At 47.6% G+C, this 20,344-nt stretch overlaps 3 protein-coding genes across 8 annotated transcripts; 1 reads left to right on the forward strand and 2 right to left on the reverse strand.

The window, feature by feature from the left end:
- Positions 1–1,569: 1,569 nt before the first annotated feature.
- Positions 1,570–11,060, forward strand: psen2 (presenilin 2). Of its 3 annotated transcripts, none has more exons than XM_046377493.1 (11): positions 1,570–2,236; positions 3,626–3,759; positions 3,889–4,103; positions 4,176–4,317; positions 5,828–5,895; positions 6,054–6,274; positions 7,072–7,170; positions 7,580–7,645; positions 8,212–8,298; positions 8,392–8,507; positions 8,919–11,060. In XM_046377493.1, exons 1-11 carry the CDS (start codon positions 1,873–1,875, stop codon positions 9,072–9,074), a joined length of 1,668 nt encoding a protein of 555 aa, XP_046233449.1. In that variant the 5' UTR covers positions 1,570–1,872; the 3' UTR covers positions 9,075–11,060. The 3 variants fall into 3 exon arrangements, with proteins under 3 accessions (XP_046233449.1, XP_046233457.1, XP_046233466.1); XM_046377501.1 differs by lacking the exon at positions 1,570–2,236 and adding an exon at positions 2,651–2,863; XM_046377510.1 differs by lacking the exon at positions 1,570–2,236 and adding an exon at positions 2,657–2,863 and having other exon boundaries at positions 3,629–3,759.
- Positions 11,061–11,399: 339 nt separating this feature from the next.
- On the reverse strand, positions 11,400–13,880 carry dpy30 (dpy-30 histone methyltransferase complex regulatory subunit). Of its 2 annotated transcripts, none has more exons than XM_046377571.1 (5): positions 13,756–13,880; positions 12,763–12,803; positions 12,095–12,142; positions 11,865–12,007; positions 11,400–11,570 (listed from the first exon to the last, which is right to left on the reverse strand). In XM_046377571.1, the coding sequence occupies exons 1-5, from the start codon at positions 13,763–13,765 to the stop codon at positions 11,498–11,500; spliced, it is 315 nt and encodes a 104-aa protein (XP_046233527.1). In that variant the 5' UTR covers positions 13,766–13,880; the 3' UTR covers positions 11,400–11,497. The 2 variants fall into 2 exon arrangements, with proteins under 2 accessions (XP_046233527.1, XP_046233535.1); XM_046377579.1 differs by lacking the exon at positions 13,756–13,880 and adding an exon at positions 13,283–13,400.
- A 121-nt stretch (positions 13,881–14,001) lies between these two features.
- Positions 14,002–20,333, reverse strand: LOC124052825 (3-oxo-5-alpha-steroid 4-dehydrogenase 2-like). Of its 3 annotated transcripts, none has more exons than XM_046377541.1 (6): positions 20,113–20,333; positions 19,122–19,406; positions 17,507–17,670; positions 14,981–15,085; positions 14,601–14,751; positions 14,002–14,363 (listed from the first exon to the last, which is right to left on the reverse strand). In XM_046377541.1, exons 2-6 carry the CDS (start codon positions 19,403–19,405, stop codon positions 14,297–14,299), a joined length of 771 nt encoding a protein of 256 aa, XP_046233497.1. In that variant the 5' UTR covers position 19,406; positions 20,113–20,333; the 3' UTR covers positions 14,002–14,296. The 3 variants fall into 3 exon arrangements, with proteins under 3 accessions (XP_046233497.1, XP_046233490.1, XP_046233480.1); XM_046377534.1 differs by having other exon boundaries at positions 14,981–15,082; positions 20,196–20,314; XM_046377524.1 differs by having other exon boundaries at positions 20,196–20,314.
- Between the last annotated feature and the right edge of the window lie 11 nt (positions 20,334–20,344).

Below are 20,344 nucleotides of genomic sequence, written 5' to 3' on the forward strand. Positions count from 1 at the left end.
CCACACGTGTTGAAACGTTCAGACCGAGTTTAAGGTCTGGTTATGATCAGTCACTACCACAACCAGATTAGATTATGTTTTGTTTAAAAATACCTGACTTTGTAGCCTCAAACATTGCAGGAAAATCTCTCAACATGTCCTCCAAAGTAACTGCTGTGTCCTGATGGAGTCTGGACATGATGTAAAACGGGTTGTAGAAACGTTGTCGTGTATGAAACATTCAGTCTTAATTCTGGCGGCTGGCCTGGATGTTTTAAACCACACTGCTATCAGAACTGCTTTATTTAATCCTGAGGGGAAATTCTTCATCCACGACTGAACACAAATAACACAAAGAACTGCTGTGGTGGATTTTACATTTACGACACACAGAACATCAGATTCTAAATGTGTTTCCAGAAGCTAAACGTTCAGACATAAAGCAGCACGGGATGATGGGAGTTTTGTTCTCATTGTTGCTGATGAAAATCTGTGCATTTTAGTGTATATTAGTGCAAGCAGCACTGAGGTTTAACAGTACAGGGACAGAGAGACGTCCCTCATCTGATGCCAGGAGGAGTGCTGTGCCGTCTCTGTGCTGTGATGAGCTCTAAAGCCAGACTGAAAACCCTCAAATAAACTCTTACTATGAAGAAAGTCATGTAGCTGATTGGTGACTGTTCTGTCAAGGATCTTGGAGATAAATGGAAGGTTAGATATTGGTCTGTAGTTGCTTAAAACCTCTGGATCAAGTGTGTGTTTTTTAAGGAGAGGTTTGACTACAGCTACTTTAAAGGACTGGGGTACATAGCCTGTTATCAGGGACAGATTGATCATGTCTAATAGACAGGTGCTAAGTAAGGGTAAAGCTTCTTTGAGAAGGTTGGTAGGGATGGGGTCTAAGAGGCATGTGGTTGGTTTAGATGAGTATATGGGGTACGTAGCCTATCAGGGACTGCGTGATGCTTGACTACAACAGCTTGACCAGTGGAAGCTTCTGGACTTGAACACGCAGCCAAAAGGCAACACTGTGTGAGCTCCATGTCTGCCTGTGCATCATCTCCTTCACATCTGGTCTTGAATGAACTACTGGAGGAGAGCAGATCCACTTCCTGATATGCATGTTTACTGTTGTGTATTTAGACCAACAGCCTCCAGCTGCCGGGATGCAGTCAGAGTCCTGGTTGCAGAACCTGACCGAGGGCTGTTGTGATCGGTTCATCCGGCGGTTCATGGAGTGTAATTGTGGATTTCGTACAGTTCTGGTTTCCTGGACTCCCAACACTCGTATTCTGAGTGTGGATCAAATGAAAACTCATGCATGAAAAGCTGCTGAAGGTTCTCTGAGTTCAGATTGTTTGCACAACAAAGTAAAGTTCATTAATTAACTATTTACAGGCGGTTTCTGCTCCAATCCCGTCCAAAGGAATAACGTGCAGAATTTGTGGGCTGCTGTTTGTGAACACATCGTGTTTGTCGCCGTCGGTCATCAGAGCGCCTGAACGCACCATGAGCCCCAGCGCCTCTGTGGGAGGGTAAAGAGGGGGGGTCACGGAGCCACGGTGTCTCCGTAGTCCCTGTTCCAGCGGACATGAAGCTCCACAGTCTGTGGACCGACGCTGCTCTTCATCTTCTTCAGCTGCTTCACTTCTGCTGTCAGCTCACAAGCCTTCAGAGGCAAACCTTCCAGAGCCCAGCAGGGGGTCACACTGACAGATCCAGGACGCAAACGGTTTAGTTTTGGCTCCAGGAGCACGAGGCTCCACCACATGGCTTACTGTTCCACCTCAGAGAACACCTGAGCTTCATCTGGGAACTTCAGCCCTCATCATTCATGGATTAGTCAAACTGTGTCGGCTCACCCACTGACAGGCTGCAGCTGATCAATAATCAATGAGTACGCGCTCAGAGAGGCTCTTCTCGACTTTAAGGCCAAACTTTAACGGCCACAGGCTCGCGCCGCGTCCATTCAGCACAATAACGTCCTGGTCGATCCTCAGCGCCGCACAGATGAACTCGAGCGCCCGTCCGTGGTGCCTCCGGACCCGCTCGGCTCGCTCCGGCATCCCACCGGGCTCGTCAGCCGCTCGGGGTTCGGCTCTGACAGCGGCCGCGACTCGGGTCCAGAGCCAGCAGAGCAGGGACCGGAGCAGGCACAGCGCGATCAGCAGCGGCGAGGACAGGGACAACAACACGCCCAGCTTCCCGGCACCGGAGGCGGCTCCGTCCAGGGGACCCATTCAGGTCCACATCATAGGTTCAGTCCTCAGAGCAGCTCTGTTTTCTGGCGATCATAAACCAACACGCTGCCGCCCCCTGCTGGACAGGAAGTCACCCAACACGGCTGAGCGCTGCAGCGCGTGTCGGTGTGGTTTCGGTTCAGGTGGTTCAGTTTCACTCCATAAGAGTAAAAGGCCCTCCAGCCTTCGTCCTGTGGACCCAGTCTCGGTTCACTTTGTCTCCATTTGTTGTCAACTTGTGTTTTATCAAAACGCTTTCAGAGAAAATCTGGGCTGAGGTCACCTTCAGAAAAGTGTCGTTTAAGTGATCAAAGTAGCTTTTAAAGGTGATCAGCATTACTGCAGGTTGTTTTCTGCCAGCTGGCTAATCGATTCATCGACTAATATTTTCATTTGTAGAGTACTGGATGGTCTGTGGCTGATCCAGCCTGGAGCCTCTGAGGTTTTTGGTTGGAGACTGTGTGATCACATCCACTGAACTGAGCGAGAGCTTAGACGAAATTCAGCGTGGGGTGAATGAGGTCGACGTGATCTCGTGACGTTCTCAGCGATCACGTGGTGTGTCGATCAGCTGACCGCCGTCTTCCGGGTTGGTGTTTACTTCGAGAGCGGCTCCTTTTCTGTTTTCTGCGCCTTAACTCGAGGTAAAGTCTGAGTGTTGACGCGTTCATGTGACGGTCCCGGTCTTGTCTGAGCCCCCTTTTTCGTTGACTGGCGTTAATGTTCTCTGAGGACGTTTGGACGGACGGACAGACTGGAACTGAACTCTCCAGTCTGAGACCTAAATGTCGGCCAGTCGGCTGTGGACGGACTTTCTCACTGATGAAGTTTCAGTCCATTGAAGTTAAACCTGAAGTTCCTGTCCGTGTTTTAGCGGGATTTCTGACTCTGGGTGTCTGTGACAGGGGCGGATTTAGTTATCTGGGGCCCAGACTGACCCCCTTAGCATTTCTTGCGTGTTTTACGTTGCAGACTTCCTGAAGTCAGAGTGAATCTGAATATGCCGTCTGAACAAGGCCAGACTAAAGCAGAGGTCTTCACTAAGATGAGCTCTTATAATTAAAACGTGTTAAGACAGATTCACGATGATCAGCAGTGATTTAAATATGATTAGTCCCTCAAAAACAACACGCAGAAAAGCTAACAAGATAATGTTTAGCAAGGGCTTTGAATCTGAGGCTCAGGATCTGTGTGGACCGTGTCCCGTGGTGGTGGGGGGAGCCTGCGGTCTGGTTATGGTGGTGGGAGCCTGCGGTCTCGTGGTCGTGGTGGTGGTGGTAGTGGGGGGGGGTCTGCGGTCTCGTGGTGGTGGTGGGGGGGGGCTGCGGTCTCGTCGTGGTGGTGGTGGGTAATGTGTTTCTGTGTTGAGACCTCACACAGCTGTGATGACTGTTATTTATGTGTAGCAGCCATGAACGCCTCAGACAGTGACGACGACTCCTATAACGAGAGGACGGCGCTGGTCCAGTCTGAGAATCCTGTGGTGCCGTCCTACAGACCAAATCCTGACAGCCCCCCTGATGACACAACGTCCAAAAGGGTGACGGTTTTTCTTTCTTACGCGTCACCTCAGTCCTTCTGTTCGTGTTGGTCATACTGTGAAATGTTGTTGTTAGCCTGATGTTTTTCCTGCTGCACTGAACCTGAACGTCGCCCCCTGTTGGTCCAGTCAGGGGCGAGCAGGAGGGCGAGTCCGGCTGCTGTGGATGGCAGCGGAGGAGGCGGCTCAGACCAGGAGGTGGACGCAGATGATGAGGAGCTGACTCTGAAGTATGGAGCCAAGCACGTCATCATGCTGTTCATCCCCGTCACCCTTTGCATGGCGGTGGTGATCGCCACCATCAAGTCCGTCAGCTTCTACACCGAGAAGACCGACCAGCAGCTGTAGGTCCTCACTTCAGTCGTCTCACGGTCGACTCCTCCACCCACAGCTAACCACGATGTTTGTTCCTGCAGCATCTACACTCCATTCACCGAGAACACTCCGTCTGTGGGGCGTCGGCTCCTCAACTCTGTCCTCAACACCATCATCATGATCAGCGTCATCGTGGTCATGACCATCTTCCTGGTCATCCTCTACAAGTACCGCTGCTACAAGGTCAGCTCCACCACAGGTTCAATGGAAACCTCCACTGAACGTCCAGACTCTCCTGCTCAAGGAGAACAGACAGACAGACAGAGAGAGAGAGACAGAGAAGGACAGAGAGAGAGAGAGAAAGAAGGACAGAGAAGGACAGAGAGAGAGAGAGAAAGAAGGACAGAGACAGACAGAGAGAGAGAGACAGAGAAGGACAGAGAGAGAGAGAGAAAGAAGGACAGAGACATACAGAGAGAGAGAGAGAGAGAGAGAAAAGGACAGATAGAGAGACAGACAGACAGATAGAGAGACACACAGATGGACAGACACAGAGACAGATAGGCAGACAGGCAGACAGACAGACAGAGAGAGAAGGAGAGACAGAGAGAGAGAGAGAGAAGGACAGAGACAGACAGAGAGACAGAGAGAGAGAGAGAGAGAAGGACAGAGACAGACAGAGAGACAGACAGAGAGAGAGAGAGAGAAGGACAGAGAGAGAGAGAGAGAGAGAGAGAGAAGGACAGAGAGAGAGAGAGAGAAGGACAGAGACAGACAGACAGAGAGAGAGAGAGAAGGACAGAGACAGACAGAGAGACAGAGAGAGAGAGAGAGAGAGAGAGAGAGAGAAAAGGACAGATAGAGAGACAGACAGACAGATAGAGAGACACACAGATGGACAGACACAGAGACAGATAGGCAGACAGGCAGACAGACAGACAGAGAGAGAAGGAGAGACAGAGAGAGAGAGAGAGAAGGACAGAGACAGACAGAGAGACAGAGAGAGAGAGAGAGAGAAGGACAGAGACAGACAGAGAGACAGACAGAGAGAGAGAGAGAGAAGGACAGAGAGAGAGAGAGAGAGAGAGAGAGAAGGACAGAGACAGAGAGAGAGAAGGACAGAGAGAGAGAGAGAGAGAGAGAGAGAGAGAGAGAAGGACAGAGACAGACAGACAGAGAGAGAGAGAAGGACAGAGAGAGAGACAGAGAGACAGATAGAGAGACACACAGACAGACAGCTGTCCTCGGTGCAGGTTCTGTTGTCTGATGTTGTTTCTCACTTTGGTACGAAGCCTCATTTTGATTTGCTGTTTGTCCTGTTAAAGTTACTGCAGTAAACTGACACTACAAATCAACACTTCCTGTATGTTTCAAATTAAAAGCCCTCTGGAGTGACAGAGGCCTCAACAAGATCTTTCATCAGGCTGAAGTGTGATGTTTTAACACGTAGAGAACCCATAGAAATGAACAGTACGAGTGATGGAACCTGACAAAAGAACCCAACAGGAAACGGACTCGGCTGTTTGTCTTCATGTGAAAGGAACCGAGTGCAAAACACCTACCATCAGTCGGTGACAGAATCTCCTCTGCTGAGAACAATCTTTAAAGAGCTGAGTTTCTGAAGATTTTGCTGACTTTGCGTGTGTCGTGCAGTCTCCTGTTTCTAGAGGGTGCCGTCACCTGCACAGGTGACCTGCGCAGGTGTGATGCCGTCACCTGAGCAGGCGTGATGTGGATTTGCTGTGTTTTTCAGTTCATCCACGGTTGGCTCATCCTGTCCTCCCTCATGCTGCTCTTCTGGTTCAGCTTCATGTACCTGGGGTGAGTCTCCCTGGCCTTGTTTTATGTGATAACTTTATTGATACGACAACCACGGACGTTCTCGTACACATGTTCACCACAGACGCAGCTGACCAGAGCAGGATGTGCATCCTGCGTGGTCATGACACGTTTCATGGTGTTGTCCCTCTGTCTCCCAGCGAGGTGTTTAAGACGTACAACCTGGCGGTGGACTACCCAACGGTGGGGGTGATCATCTGGAACTTTGGGGCAGTGGGGATGATCTGTATCCATTGGAAGGGTCCCCTCCAGCTGCAGCAGGCTTACCTGATCCTCATCAGCGCCCTCATGGCCCTCGTCTTCATCAAATACCTGCCCGAGTGGTCGGCCTGGGTCATCCTGGGAGCCATCTCCATCTATGGTGAGCGTCGACACTGCATGCTGAGGGATTTAAAGGTCTGAAGGAGCCTGAGGAGCCAAACTGGAATGGATCCATGGCTTGTATTTAATTAATTCACTATCATATAATGAAACAGTTTGAAGCTGAGCTGTTATTGGTCTACTTCAGTCAGTGCAGGTGTGTTCATGTCCCAGCCAAACGGTGCCATATTGAAACATGTTCCACATGTTCCTGTTTCACAATAAAAGCCTTGCTAAGCTCAGTTTGAATCAAATACAGGAAGTGTTGACTTGTAATAGCAGAATGATGTGTTTCAGCTGTGAGCTTGTAGAGTTCTGATCAGCTGGTTGGTGTGTTGTTGGGTGTGACAGGTTGTGAAGGTGGAGGTAAAGGCAGAGTCATGTGACTGAGGGATTAAGCTAAACTAACAGGATTACGAGCTCCTCCGTTAGCACTGACCGTTCTCTTTCAGTATGAGTAGCATTAGCGTAGTTAGCAGGACCACAGAAGCGGAGCCTTTGCTAGCCTGTATGTGTCACATGACCCTCAAACCTCAATTGTTTTGTTTCCTGTCATTGTCTACAGTTCGTTCATCTTTACTCTTCACCTGACGTGTTACTCCGGACTCTTGAAATGAATTGAAAACAGTTTGCAGTGTTTACACCTGTGACTCCTGAGCTGACAGTGTCCATGCTGTCATTTCTCCTTCCATCATCTGCCCATCAGATCAGCTGATGTTTGAAAGGGGAACCTTCCTCTAACAGATGTTTGCATTAGCCCTCCCGCCGTGCCTGCTCAGGCTTCTTGTGTCGTTGCAGACCTGGTGGCCGTCCTGTCGCCCAAAGGTCCTCTCAGGATGCTGGTGGAGACGGCTCAGGAACGCAACGAGCCAATCTTCCCTGCCCTCATCTACTCCTGTGAGTCCATTTCATACAGTCAAAAGAGTAATCGAGGCAGCGTGTGAGTTGACTTCATCGTGCTCATGAGTAGAGATCAGAATTATTTTATTTTGACCTGCAGGTTGGACAGGCTGCAGTTACGTCGGCAGCTTTGAGTTAAATGCTAACATCAGCGTGTTTAGCAGGCATAATGATATGCAGGTTCACGTCTTAGCGTAGCATGTTCCCATGCTAACTCGAGCTAACCATCAGTGAACACTAAGTGTTGGACACACGGACATGTTGACCTGATGGTGGCACGAGAGGAAACCACATCATCACAATCCATCACATGGTTGTTCAGATGTTTCAGTGTGGACTGTAAGATGTCTGTGAAGACATCTTGAACACGATTTGACAAGGTTTATGTTTACTTCCATGTGTTCAGCTGCCATGGTGTGGACGGTGGGGATGGCGAGCCCGATGGACGCTCAGCGCTCCGGACACGAAACAGGTCCAACATCACAAACAACTGCACCATCACAAGGAAGGAATCATGGGAAATGAGCGGGTGGACACCATAACACACACTGTCCAACCTGATGGTCCACTCTGGGACTGCAGTCTAGAAATCCATCATCCATTTTCTATCTCACTTATCCGTTAGGGTCGTGGGGGGGCTGGAGCCTATCCCAGCTGACCGGACTGGTCGCCAGCCAATCGCAGGGCTGACACACAAAGACACACAACCACACATGCACACACTCACATCTCGGGGCAAAGTAGAGCTGCTAAGTTAACCTGATGAGCATGTTTTTGGGATTGTGGTGGGGTACCCGGACAGGCACAGGGAGAACATGCAAACTCCACACAGAAGGGCCCAGACCGGGATTCAAACCTGGAACCCTCCGGCTGTGAGGCCACAGTGGCACTGTACTAAATAATTAATAAACACAAATCTGTCAGATTAATTTTACCGTTTCGCTTTTGTGACATTTTTAGTCACTTTGATGAACCACTTCGCAAAGTGCCGAGTTTATGTTCATGCTGCTGTTACTCTGCCGCCATGTTGTTTTCCAGATGAGGAGGCAGAGCAGAGCGGCAGGGAGGCGGAGCCTGAAGGTCAGCGGTGCCGGACGTTTCCAGAAGACGACCTGGAGGAGGACAGTGGGTTCCTATTGACGCATTTGTTTTTTCTTCCAAATCAAGCACTAAAGTGTGTTTGGCGTCTCTGAGACAGCATGTTTCATGTTCCCGTAGGGGGCGTGAAGCTCGGCCTCGGCGATTTCATCTTCTACAGCGTTCTGGTCGGAAAAGCTGCAGCGACCGGTGGAGACTGGAACACCACAATCGCCTGCTTTGTCGCCATTCTTATCGTAAGTCAAACCTCCTGCGTGACTGAGACTCACCTGCTGATGAGTAGTGACGTTTGTTTGTTCCAATTAGCAACTCCCATAAGATCTAAAGATAACCCGGGAAAATCGACACCTGCAACACACTTGTATTCCACCTGTCCTGTACCTGTAGCACACCTGTGTTCCACCTGTCCTGTACCTGTAACACACCTGTGTTCCACCTGTCCTGTACCTGTAGAAGAAGAATCACTTTATTGGCAGTATATATATTTTTACATACACACACTGAATTCGTCTTCTGCATTTGACCCATCCTTAGTTGAACACACACATGCAACACCTGGCAAATTACACACAGTGAAACACACACAGGAGCAGTGGGCAGCATCAGCACACCTGTTCTCAGGCAGTAATGTTCTCCACCTGTCTCAGGGTCTGTGCCTCACTCTGCTGCTGTTGGCCATCTTTAAGAAGGCCCTGCCGGCGCTGCCCATCTCCATCACCTTCGGCCTGGTCTTCTACTTCTCCACGGACTTCCTGGTTCAGCCCTTCATGGACAGCCTGGCTGCTAACCAGTTTTACATCTGACAGAAAGCCACGCCCCCTCCTCTCCCTCATCCTTTTCCTTCTCATCCCGCGGGCCGCTGCCATCTCATGATGTAGGACACAAAGGCTGAGCAGGTATTCTACCTGTCTTTAAGTCTGTTTAGGGAACGTGATGCGTTAACACAGGAAGTGATGTAAAACCAACTGGAAGCTGTTAGATGGTGATGGTGGCAGAAGGTTACCTGTTTTTCTGCTCAGGTGTGTTTCTGATCCCCTGCTGATTGTAAATGTAGAGTCTCAGTTCCTGATTGGCTGATGCTCCTGACCGCCAAAGCCAACCAACATTCCTGTTTTTACTCACTCTGGTTGTGATGGGAGGAAGTCTGGGGATTTAAGGTTGTCACTGATCTCATGCAGCATGTTTTCACTCGCTTCATTTCCTGGTTTGTCTTTTACCTTCCTGTCGGTGTTGCTGGCTTTGCGAAGAGTCAAAAGTCTCAGTCCTGATTGTCTAACACCACTGGCCTGTGAAAAGATGGCCGATGCATCTCCACTTCCTCCCACTGTTTTGGTTCCTTTTTATAGCATCAAATAGCAAATTAAAACCAAACTGACCAGAGAAACGAACACTTGAACAAACATCAGGGTGATAAGATCTTCCTAAAATGGTTGTTGTGTATTTTGAGTTTTCCAACATGGAGGGGGAGGAGCTTATGAGCTGTTCTGCAGCCAGCCACCAGGGGGCGTCCACATGTTTGGGCTTCCCTTTGGGGAGCTCTCAGGTCATCCATCTTTAGATACAGTCAGTGTTTCACACAAATCCACATTACTGAGGGGGTCATGTGACCTGTCAGCAGATATAGTGGTTGGTTAGCTACAGAGTTAGCTAGCTCAATTAGCCTACCTATCACAACAGCAGCTTTGTGTCTGCAGATTATTAACTTTCAACACCAAACCAGCTGATATTGATTTGTTGGTCTGCTGATTCCTAAACTTTACAACTATTATTATTAACATGTTCTTAATAGTCCAAACACACAACAGGTACAAAATGACAACACGTAATCCTGCAAAGTAGCTGGAAAGGATGCCAGTTAGACAAAGTTCACAATATTGACGTCTCAGGAAGATGAAGAAATGATTTTATGAGAAGCAAACGTCTGCTGTTCTGATGTTTGTATTTATCAGAAAACACCACCTGAGATCTGATGGCGTAACTGACCTCAGATAGTAAAACTGGTCACATGTTGATCCTGTAAAGCTGATCCACGCATTTCCCACTTCCTGTGTAGACGAGGTTAGAGGACAAGATGGACTGAACGCATTTTCAAAGCCAGTCAGTCAACACGTTTAATGTTTCATAGTATCTGAAGGTGGATGTTTTAAACCAAGACTCAGGTTTCATTAAATTCAGTTTAAACACACTCATCATCACTTCAGAACCAGATTTCCCCATCACAGTGACGTCAGCAGGTCCGATCGGGTTTGGACAAACTGAGCCCAAAATGTTCTGAACCGCCTTTGCTGGCTCCAGCTTCTCAAACAGGAAGTCTTGACGCTTTTCTTATGCTAGTGAATTAAATGTCCTGTAAAACAAACACGTGGAGTCCTCAGTAACAGGAAGTTCAAACTATTCTGACATTTTATAAACAAAATACACACTTTATTGTTGGAATATTATGTGAAAAACATTACGTCTATTATTTTTCTTTTCGATGTAAATCACAAGTGTTCTCTTTGGGATTAGATTTTTTAAATATTCCAACATTTCTATGAATATCTTGACTTTGTTCTCAAAATTTGTTTTTAACAGCAACTTTAATTTTACTGGAAGCAACAAAACAGTTGCGTGATGAAAAAGGTGAACGAGCAGAAAACATTAAAAACACGGCAGACCGTCGTCTTGTACAAAGTGATTCAGCTGTCGTATTTGACTTTTTGAAGGTTTTATTTCATCGTTCTGTGCAATAAAGTTAAACTGTCAAACTGCTGTAAAAAACTGAAGAATTAAAAACGATTCTGATCGGCTCTGCGGCGTCTTCATTCCTGCTTTTGCTTTCCAGATGTTTCGCTCTGCTGGATGTGGCTAACATGTTAGCATCACTGACTTACAGAGTCAGCGACCTTTAACCACCAGAGGGCGCAAACAAGTTCAGCCACGTTTTCGTTAAAATACTGACAAGATCGCTAATGTTTAGTTTTATATGTTTACCTTCACACATTCAGATATTTATGACATATTATTTCTTACTCAAAACATAACATGAAAAGTTTTTCTGGAGGTTTTTGTTTTCATTAAATTCACAGGACACGAAACAGAAACGAGCTGAGGCTCACAGAAGTCCCTTCAAAATAAAATCCCAAAGCTTCACTTTCACGCCAACACATTTATTCCCATTTAAAAAAAACAAAAACAGTTTATTAACAAACACGTGAGCTGAAAGGAGTTTCTGCTCATCACCAGTTTAATTTCTCTCCTCAAACTGAGATTTGTTCTTCAGCAGGAACGCCGCCAGATACTCGATGGGGTTGGAAGGTCTGAAGGAGAAAGATAAAGCAAAATGTTTTAGATTTCTTTCATGTGCGTCAAGAAAACTTTAACTGAAACTAACAAACATCACGACCAAACTGACTGAAACTAAATCAGGAGCCAAAACCAACACAGATCAGAGCTGCTAAATGCTGACACAATCACAAACATCGCTGGTTCAGTTCCAGCTGGACCCCTTCGTTCCACATCTCACCGTCCCATGAAGCCAAGGAAATGTTTTTAAAAACTAAGACTGAGATGACCACCAGCCAGCCCAACGTGTCGTACGTGTGCGTCCTGACCTGTCTTTGGCGAGCATCGACAGGCCCTGCAGCAGGATGGGGACCACCGTCTGGTCCAGATACGCTCTGGTCGGCAGCGCCTGCAGGTCCACCTTCTGTTTCGACATCTTCTCTGCGCCCGCCTTTTCGTTCTCGACCGTCCTCTGAGGAGCAGCAGCAAAGCATGCTGGGAGTCAGCCTCAGCCCTCTCATTCCACAGTGTACAGCGTGACCGTGTGTGCGTGCATTACCTGGATGCTGTCCGTCAGGCCGTACTCTGCGTGAGGGTTTTCAGACACCTGTAGGACGAGTCAGGTTCACTGGATTTACAAAAACTTCAAGGACACAGGACCAACAGGATCACCATCCCAGACAGAAGAGACACTAAACTAAACTACGTTCCTGAGTCGTTCACTTCCACGCAGCCGTTTCACTGTGTGTCCCAGAACGAGACATTCAAAGAGCAGGAACATCACCTGCTGTCACCTGCTACAGCTCACTTCCTGGACTTGTTGTTTCAGTGTGAGTGAGAGGAGGCAACAGTCCAACATCCCCCTCGACCTTCCTCCTGTGAGGGCTAACACTTTGCACCTGCTCCCAGTCTTTGTGCTAAGCTAGGCTGACCACATCCTGTCTCTGTAGTGGTTTCCTCTTGTCCTCTCTGCTGGCCTTTGTCAGTCTGAGTGCTACGAGGTCCCTGCAGTGACTGCTGCAGTCTGCTGCTCGCCTCAGTCATTAGCCTGTTCACAAACGAGCCTCGCTAAGTGCTAAGCTAACTAGCTAGCTGGCCCTCTACGACTGCACATGACGACATGAAGCAGAGGAGAAACAACATGAAGACGACTCGTGATGTTACTGGCAGTCCCTCTAAACCCAGAAGCGCAGGTGTGAAACGTGACTGTGGTGTTCTGTTACTCACAGGTGTGTGTCCCTCCATGGACTGATCGGCATCTGTGTGATCTGAAAGACACATGAGCACCTTCAGACAAAAAAATAAACCTCAACGAACCTCGTGTGGACCGACTTTCAACGAAAAGTTTCCCTGCTGACGAGCTTCGTGTGAAACAGAACTGAAACATGACGTGAACTTCTGATCCACGAAGAGCAAACGTGAGCTGACGGTGAGCAGGTGAACAGACTGCTTTTATTTAACTCTATTTATTTTAGTCATTGTGTGAAAAAAGAGTGAATTATATAAACCTTTAATGATTCATGATGGTTTTCTAAATGATCCACAGCTTGATTAATAACTAGTCAGTAGCAGTAATCATGTTGAACTAACAGCAATGCAGGACCTGACCGAGCAAGCCGAACAGCTAAACAAGCTGATTTTTAAATGGGGTTTGGTACAAACAAACTCCCAGGTTACTGGGCGGACGGTTAGCTGACGTGAAATAAAATGCTGGTCTGTTTGACCAACGCGTCCCGCGGGTTTTCACCTGAGCTCGAGTTCACCTCTGAAGACACCGACGAGTGAAATGAAATCACTTTTGTTTCGTCTCAGGGTGGCGGAAAATATCAAATAAAAGGTTAAAAAGGCGACAATGAATTTATTCCAGTTTGAGTCTTGGCGGTAACAGAAGGCGTTAATAAAACGAGACCCTCTGACGGGTTTGCTTCCATGTTTTGTTCTTTACTGATCAGACAGAAACAAGAAGCGAGTCCGCTCCTTCTTCGTTAAAACCTTCCACTGATGTTGGCGCTGCGCTGCGCTGCGCTGCGAGAGGCGGTAAGTTAGCTTAGCACCACATTAATCTGTTCGGTAAATCAGCCCGCATTAGCGAGTGAGATCGACGTCTGTTGTTTGCAATGAGTCTTAAAAGCATCAAATCCAACCACAGACGAACCGCAAAGCGACAGAAGCTCAACAAAACCTGCGAAAAACGCCATGAATGGACAACAATTAACTTACCGTCCGCCATGTTTGTTGTGGAAGTTTACGCAGGATGTCTGACGTACGTCGATATTGTTCGGGGGCTGCGTAGAAATACCGTCCCAGCACGGAGCATACTTCCGGTTAAAAAATAAAAGCATGAACATAGACGTCCTAAGTCGTTTAGTTTTTTGCCCTCAGTGAATTATTTGTTCTCTGAAAATCCAGAGTCAAACACGTTCGCTCAGAGTCATCTTTATATATTGTTATCTGTTATTCTGTTATCACTAATGGACTTGACAGAGCTTTTACATTATTCCTCTTTTATTTTCAATGCACAAAATCTATAAAACAGAAGGAAAGGTTTTGATAATTTAAGGGTGTGTGTGTGACATTTTGCTAGGCAGTCCTGCATCTCAATTTCCTACTTTCTTTTTCTTTCAAAAGTTTCAACGATCAACATACTTATTTTAACCCAATCCACAGTCTTTTGAACAGTTTTTTGTTGCGGCATCATCAGTTTGAGTCACTGTACAGAGTACAGACTCGTCTTAGTCGTTCCATGAGTTCACGCCCATCCTCACAGTATGAAAGGAATGAGGGCTTTCCTGGAGCAGCTGTAGTCCTCAAACTTCTGCTGGTAGTCTCTGCAGGACAGGCAGGAAAGACACACTCAGCACTGAAGCAGCACTCAAACATGTGGTGTGGAACAGGTGTGTGAGGCTGTTTGTGATTTGCTGGAGAACAAAAAGGAGCTTTGTGATGTTTTCTTGTTCTGGTAGATGAATCACTTAATGTAAAATGATTAACATTAATCAATAACAAAAGTAATTCTAACACTACAAAGCTTCCTGTGGCGGCGAGCAATCAGTTTATAAAGCTACCTGTGGTGGTGGTAGGCTCTGGGTCCGATGGAGCAGACGGTGAAGAAAGCGAAGGCGAAAGTGGGTAAAGTCCAAGCGGCTACAGCGTAACCACACCACTCGACGATCTCTCCAAGGAAGTTCGCTCCAGACACAAGCTCAAACATTCCTCCTGAGAGAGAAATTAAGGTTCAGGTATTAAACGTGAAAGCTGGTGACGTGAATAAAGAAGTCAGTCATGGATACTGTGTTTCATTGATCCCAAAGTAAGGAATGACGTAGGTCATTACAACAAGGGAAACCCAGGATCAAGTACGGGTCAAAATCTGGTCTGAATCAGAATCAGGTGTGAATTAGCATCTGTTCTGAATCAGAATATAGAGTGGATCAGGATAAGGTACCATGGGGGATCCTGTAGACAGTCTCTCCAGGTTTCCTCAGGCTGCGCAGGATGTGGTCACTGTGGATGTTGATGGTCATTCCAGTCACAAACAGAAGGCAACCTACTTCACACACAAACAGGAATAGTAAGATGAAATTACATTAACTGCATTTGTCAGGAAAATAAAAGCATGGAGCTGCACAAGCATGACAACAACATGACTTGTCAGACAGAAAGGAAGAGAATGAAGGGGACACAAAAATGTGAATTTTATTGTATCTGTGTTTCCTGTTCTTTTTTATGAGTAGCCTGGTTAAGTGTCGTGATGCACTTGCTGTGCACCATCTTGGACACTAGGTGGCAGTGTGACACTGTGGTTTACCCAATGAATGTAGATACCGAAAGAGAAGAACAAGGTTGACCACAGGTTGTCTAACAGCCAGAATACCTCACTGTACATTAGCCACAAGCTAACGAACAGCAGCAGACATCTGTGTGGTTGTGTTCAGTTCAGCCTCTGACTAAACTCAGCGCTCACCAGAGACTCCGACTTCCTTCTGTTAACCTCCAGTGTTTTTTCTTTTTCCCACCTCTTATGTTCATTAAGTAAAGTTCATTTCCCTCCATTCAGCAGTCAGATCACTGAGAATCACACGTTGCAGAGGATTTCAGGAGCTGCTGCAGAGGTCAAGATGCAAGAGTGGAGATCAATCTGCTTTTTATATCCCAAAAGTTTAAAAAATAAACTCTGCTCTCCTTTCACCAGTAAATGGTGAACCCATCCATCCATTTTCTATACCGCTTATCCGTCAGGGTCGCGGGGGAGCTGGAGCCTATCCCAGCTGACTACGGGCGAGAGGCAGGGTTCACCCACCCGTAAATGGTGAACCCAAAATTCTGAATTAAACGCATCGCAAGAGGATGTCTCCATCCAGCATCCATTTTCATGAGTGAGTTCAGGCCGTTCCCACACCTTGTGACACATTATCTCCTGAAACAAAACGCTCAGTCATGAATCACCGAGTCATTTTGCAGAAGCATTCAGGAAGTTCAGCTGGGACAAACACTCTTTCTTTGTCCCAAATCCAGACAGCCTGTGTGGGAGGACGGTGATGGTGACTGTTCTCCCACAGTCTAATGCACAATAATGTTAACAAACTCTGGTGGAAGCAAAGAGTTTAAACCAAACATGCTGATGTCTATTTGCAAACTTCTTCCTGTGAATCAGTTCATGACTTTGGAGGCGGCGGTCGGTCCTCCACCCTGAGCCACACCGAAACGTCTTGGCAGCTGAACTGCCATAACTCTGGTGATCTTCTGACTTTTCATCTAGCGCCACCGTCAGGTCAACATGTTCATGAATCCAACATAGCTGCTCTTTGAGTTTACTGACAGTAAGCTAACGGTAACATGCTAACATGGTGAATGTAATGAACATTACACGTGTTAGCAATGTTACTCTGAGCATGTTAGCATGCCGATGTTAGCATTTAGCCTATGATGAAATGTAACTAAGCACATGTATTCAAATACTGTACTTCAGTACAATTTTGAAGTACTTCATTTTCTGTTTATGGTTCACCTTACTACCTTTTGGAGATAAAAATATTTACTTTTTACTCTGGCACATTTATTTAACTTCATATTCAAATGAATTCATTTTATCAACAATCAGACCAGGCGTGATGACCGGTCGGCCCCTCGTACGCAGTATGCTGTCTGATACTTAAACACTTTTACTCGAGGGCTGTTTGTGTGGGTGAATGAATCAATATTTTCAGATGACAGACTTCTGGATACTTTTCAAAAGACTGAATGTGAGTACGCTGCAGATTCATAGTTTCTATCATGAGCTGAGACAATAATAAATCTAATGTGATGCATTATGGTCTAGGGGTTGTGATTCTGGCTTCGGGTGTCAGAGGTCCTGGGTTCAAATCCCGGACGAGCCCTCGACATGTGAAAGTGGTGCTTGCTGTGAGTGGGGAACCTGCTCCATCTCCTCGGACCTCCGTCTCAGCACACGGTGGATTGGAAGTAAAACACTTCACAAGTCAATTGTGTGAATTTCCCTTCAGGGTGAATAAAGTGTAAATCTGTCATTATTCTCATGTTTCAGCTGGGATTATTGAACAGGTGGAATGGGTCCAGATCTGGTGCAGACAAATGGATCAGGTGGTGGTTAACGACTCACAGGGTTAACATGTGACCACATGTGACAACAAATTCCTGAGCAGCAGGACTCAGGGAGGCCCTGGTTGTACTGGCCAGCAGAGTCTGGATCATGGGTCTACTGTCAGGAATGAATCCAGATGAATAACTGTTTCAGTCTGTCAGAACTCCCATGGTGCACTTCACTAACATCACAGCCAATCACAGAGCCACGCATGCTGTCACCTTTAGCGGTCGATTACAGCCCGGCTTCTTCTCCCGGGATCATGGGTGCTGCAGAATGTTATTACATGTCAGGCTCAGATCATGGACCTGGAGTCTGGTTACATCAGAGGAGAGTCTCGTGTTCTGTGTGGTTGTGGTTGTGACGCACCTGCAGCCATGCGAGTGCTCGTCAGCCAGGTGAGCTCAAACTGAGCGCAGTGCAGCAGGTGGTGTCCCTGCAGGAAGCCGTTGAGCGAGCAGAAGATGGTGGCACTGAGGACAATGGACAGCGGGACGGGTCGTCCTCTGGTCAGGAAGGCGTAGATGAAACTCCTAAAGAACACACTCAGCTTACATCCTGTTTGTTTTATAGCCACAAGCTCATTTCAGTCTCTTTCAGAATCAAAGTCCCACCTTCTGTGCTGTGGGACAGCACACATTAAGACACCTGAAATGTTGCTGCACCAGGTGGGTCACTGCAGGTGTGTGCCTGTTTGTGTTCAGAATTAACAAACAAATTAAAATGTGTTAATGTGTGGGATTTGGAGGTGCGGGCACGGTGGTGCAGTGGTTAGCACTGTCGCTTCATAGCAAGAGGGTTCCAGGTTCGAATCCCAGTCTGGGCCCTTCTATGTGGAGTTTGCATGTTCTCCCTGTGCCTGCGTGGGTTTTCTCCGGGTTCTCCGGCTTCCTCCCACAATACCAAAAACATGCACATTAGGTTAATTGGCTGCTCTACGTTGCCAGTCAGCTGGGATTGGCTCCAGCTCCCCCGCTACCCTGACGGATAAGCGGTATAGAAAATGGATGGATGGATCTCAATCATCCTGTCAGTTCTGCCTGAGTCTTCAGGTCTCTTCAGGTCTCTTCAGGTCTCTCTCTTACATGAGCAGGACGAGGCAATACAGATGACCTTTAAAAGCATTTCCAAACGTGCTGAAATCATTCAGTCAGTGCTTTACACTGAAGATGTGATGAAACAAGTGAAACCCTTATCCAGCGAGTCTGGATCTGTCGTGTCAGGGTGACATAATGCAAAGAGCATAACCCTAACCCTAACCCTAACTGACTGCACTCTGAGTGACGTCATTACGTAACTCACAGCACAAGTCAAACTAAACTGAAGTGCAAACTGAATGACTAAACTTGAGATTTTAATGGAAATTATCTACTAGTTAAGTAGGTAATATTTTGCTAAAATGGCTTTTGTATGTTTTTGCAGAAGGCTGAAGATGTCCTGAGGTCCAGTCCAAAGGGTGAAGACATGTGCTCTGTGACAGAACGTTCTGGTCTCAGACACAAGCGTACGGGAAAGAGATCCTGGTGGATTATCCATAACCACCTCAGCCACGCAGGTCATGAATGATTTGCTTCTGAAAGGAGGATCCACCCACAGGGGAGCCGACTTGTGTTGATGTGTGTGAAACCAGAAAAGCATCAGGACTCTCTGGTCTCCAAACGGGGTCCAGATCCTACAAGACACTTTGGAAACTCAGAGTTTCTGTAGCTGAAAAGAAGGTTTGTAGGGTCATAACTAAAGCTGCCAGAGTACTGCAGTGGAGTGTAAAGTAGCATAAAATGGAAGTACTCCAGACAAGTATAAGCACCTCAGGTACAGTAAGTGTACTGTAGTGTTACATCGTGTATGTACACACTTTGTGTAGAGTTAATCAGTGGACACACAGACGTGTACATGTGATCTGTTGTCATCTACGTGTTAAAATCACGACACAACACCGGACCTGCGCGAGGACCTGCGGTGTCCCCGTGAGGTCCACTCTCACCTGTGGAAGTAGTGCAGCACGAAGGTGCAGAGCAGCAGCGTCCGCCCGGTCGTCTGTCCGTCCGTCCTCGGCTCGGTGAGCAGCAGCAGCAGCAGCGGCAGCGCGAAGGCCGGGACTTCCTGCACGAACCAGGCCACCTTGGCCGGACACAGCGCCGTCCGAGCGTCCGCCGGCGCGTAGCGGCCATACTGAGTGCGTCTCCGGGTCTGCTGCAGCAGGAAAGCCGCGCCCCCGAAAACCAGAACCCAACTCAGGAAAGAAACCACGGAGTCCTGACACTCCATCCTGAGAATAGCAGGTGAGAGAGACAGAGAGACAGAGAGAGAGAGAGGGAGAGAGACGGAGAGAGAGACAGAGAGAGAGACAGAGAGAGAGAGAGAGAGAGACAGAGAGAGAGAGAGGGAGAGAGAGAGAGAGAGAGAGAGAGAGAGAGAGGGAGAGAGACGGAGAGAGAGAGAGAGAGAGAGAGAGAGAGAGAGAGAGAGAGAGGGAGAGAGAGAGAGACGAAGAGAGACAGAGAGAGAGAGAGAGAGGGGGAGAGAGAGAGAGAGAGAGAGAGAGAGAGAGAGAGAGAGAGAGACAGAGAGACAGAGAGAGAGAGAGGGAGAGAGAGAGAGAGAGAGAGAGAGAGAGAGGGAGAGAGAGAGAGACGAAGAGAGACAGAGAGAGAGAGAGAGAGGGAGAGAGAGAGAGAGAGAGAGAGAGAGAGAGAGACAGAGAGAGAGACAGAGAGACAGAGAGAGAGAGAGGGAGAGAGAGAGAGAGAGAGACGGAGAGAGAGAGAGACAGAGAGAGAGAGAGAGAGAGGGAGACAGAGAGAGAGAGGGAGAGACAGACAGAGAGACAGACAGAGAGACAGACAGAGAGACAGACAGAGACAGCAGCAGGTCGGTTCTTGTAAGAACATTTTCTGTGGGCGTTTGTTTCCTCTGCCCGTCTGAAAACTACAGGAAGACATGAGATAAGATGAGATAAATAAAATAAAATTCACCTTCAGGTCTCGCGAGCTTCTGAAACAAAGTTGTTTTGTTGTTTTAGCTGAAGAAACGGCAGAAGGATGAGACTCAGACTCACAGGAAGCCTCTGGTTTCAGGCGGACTGCCGAGTCCTGCCGAGTGGCGGGTCGTCAACATGTCACGGCTTCCGGGTGAACCAGCAGCCGAGAAGACAACGGAGACAAACCTCAAAGACCAGCTGCACGACTGCCTTCCAGTTAGACAAAA

This window comes from Scatophagus argus, chromosome 2 (genome assembly GCF_020382885.2).
Source record: "Scatophagus argus isolate fScaArg1 chromosome 2, fScaArg1.pri, whole genome shotgun sequence".
In the NCBI taxonomy this organism is placed as follows: domain Eukaryota; kingdom Metazoa; phylum Chordata; class Actinopteri; family Scatophagidae; genus Scatophagus; species Scatophagus argus.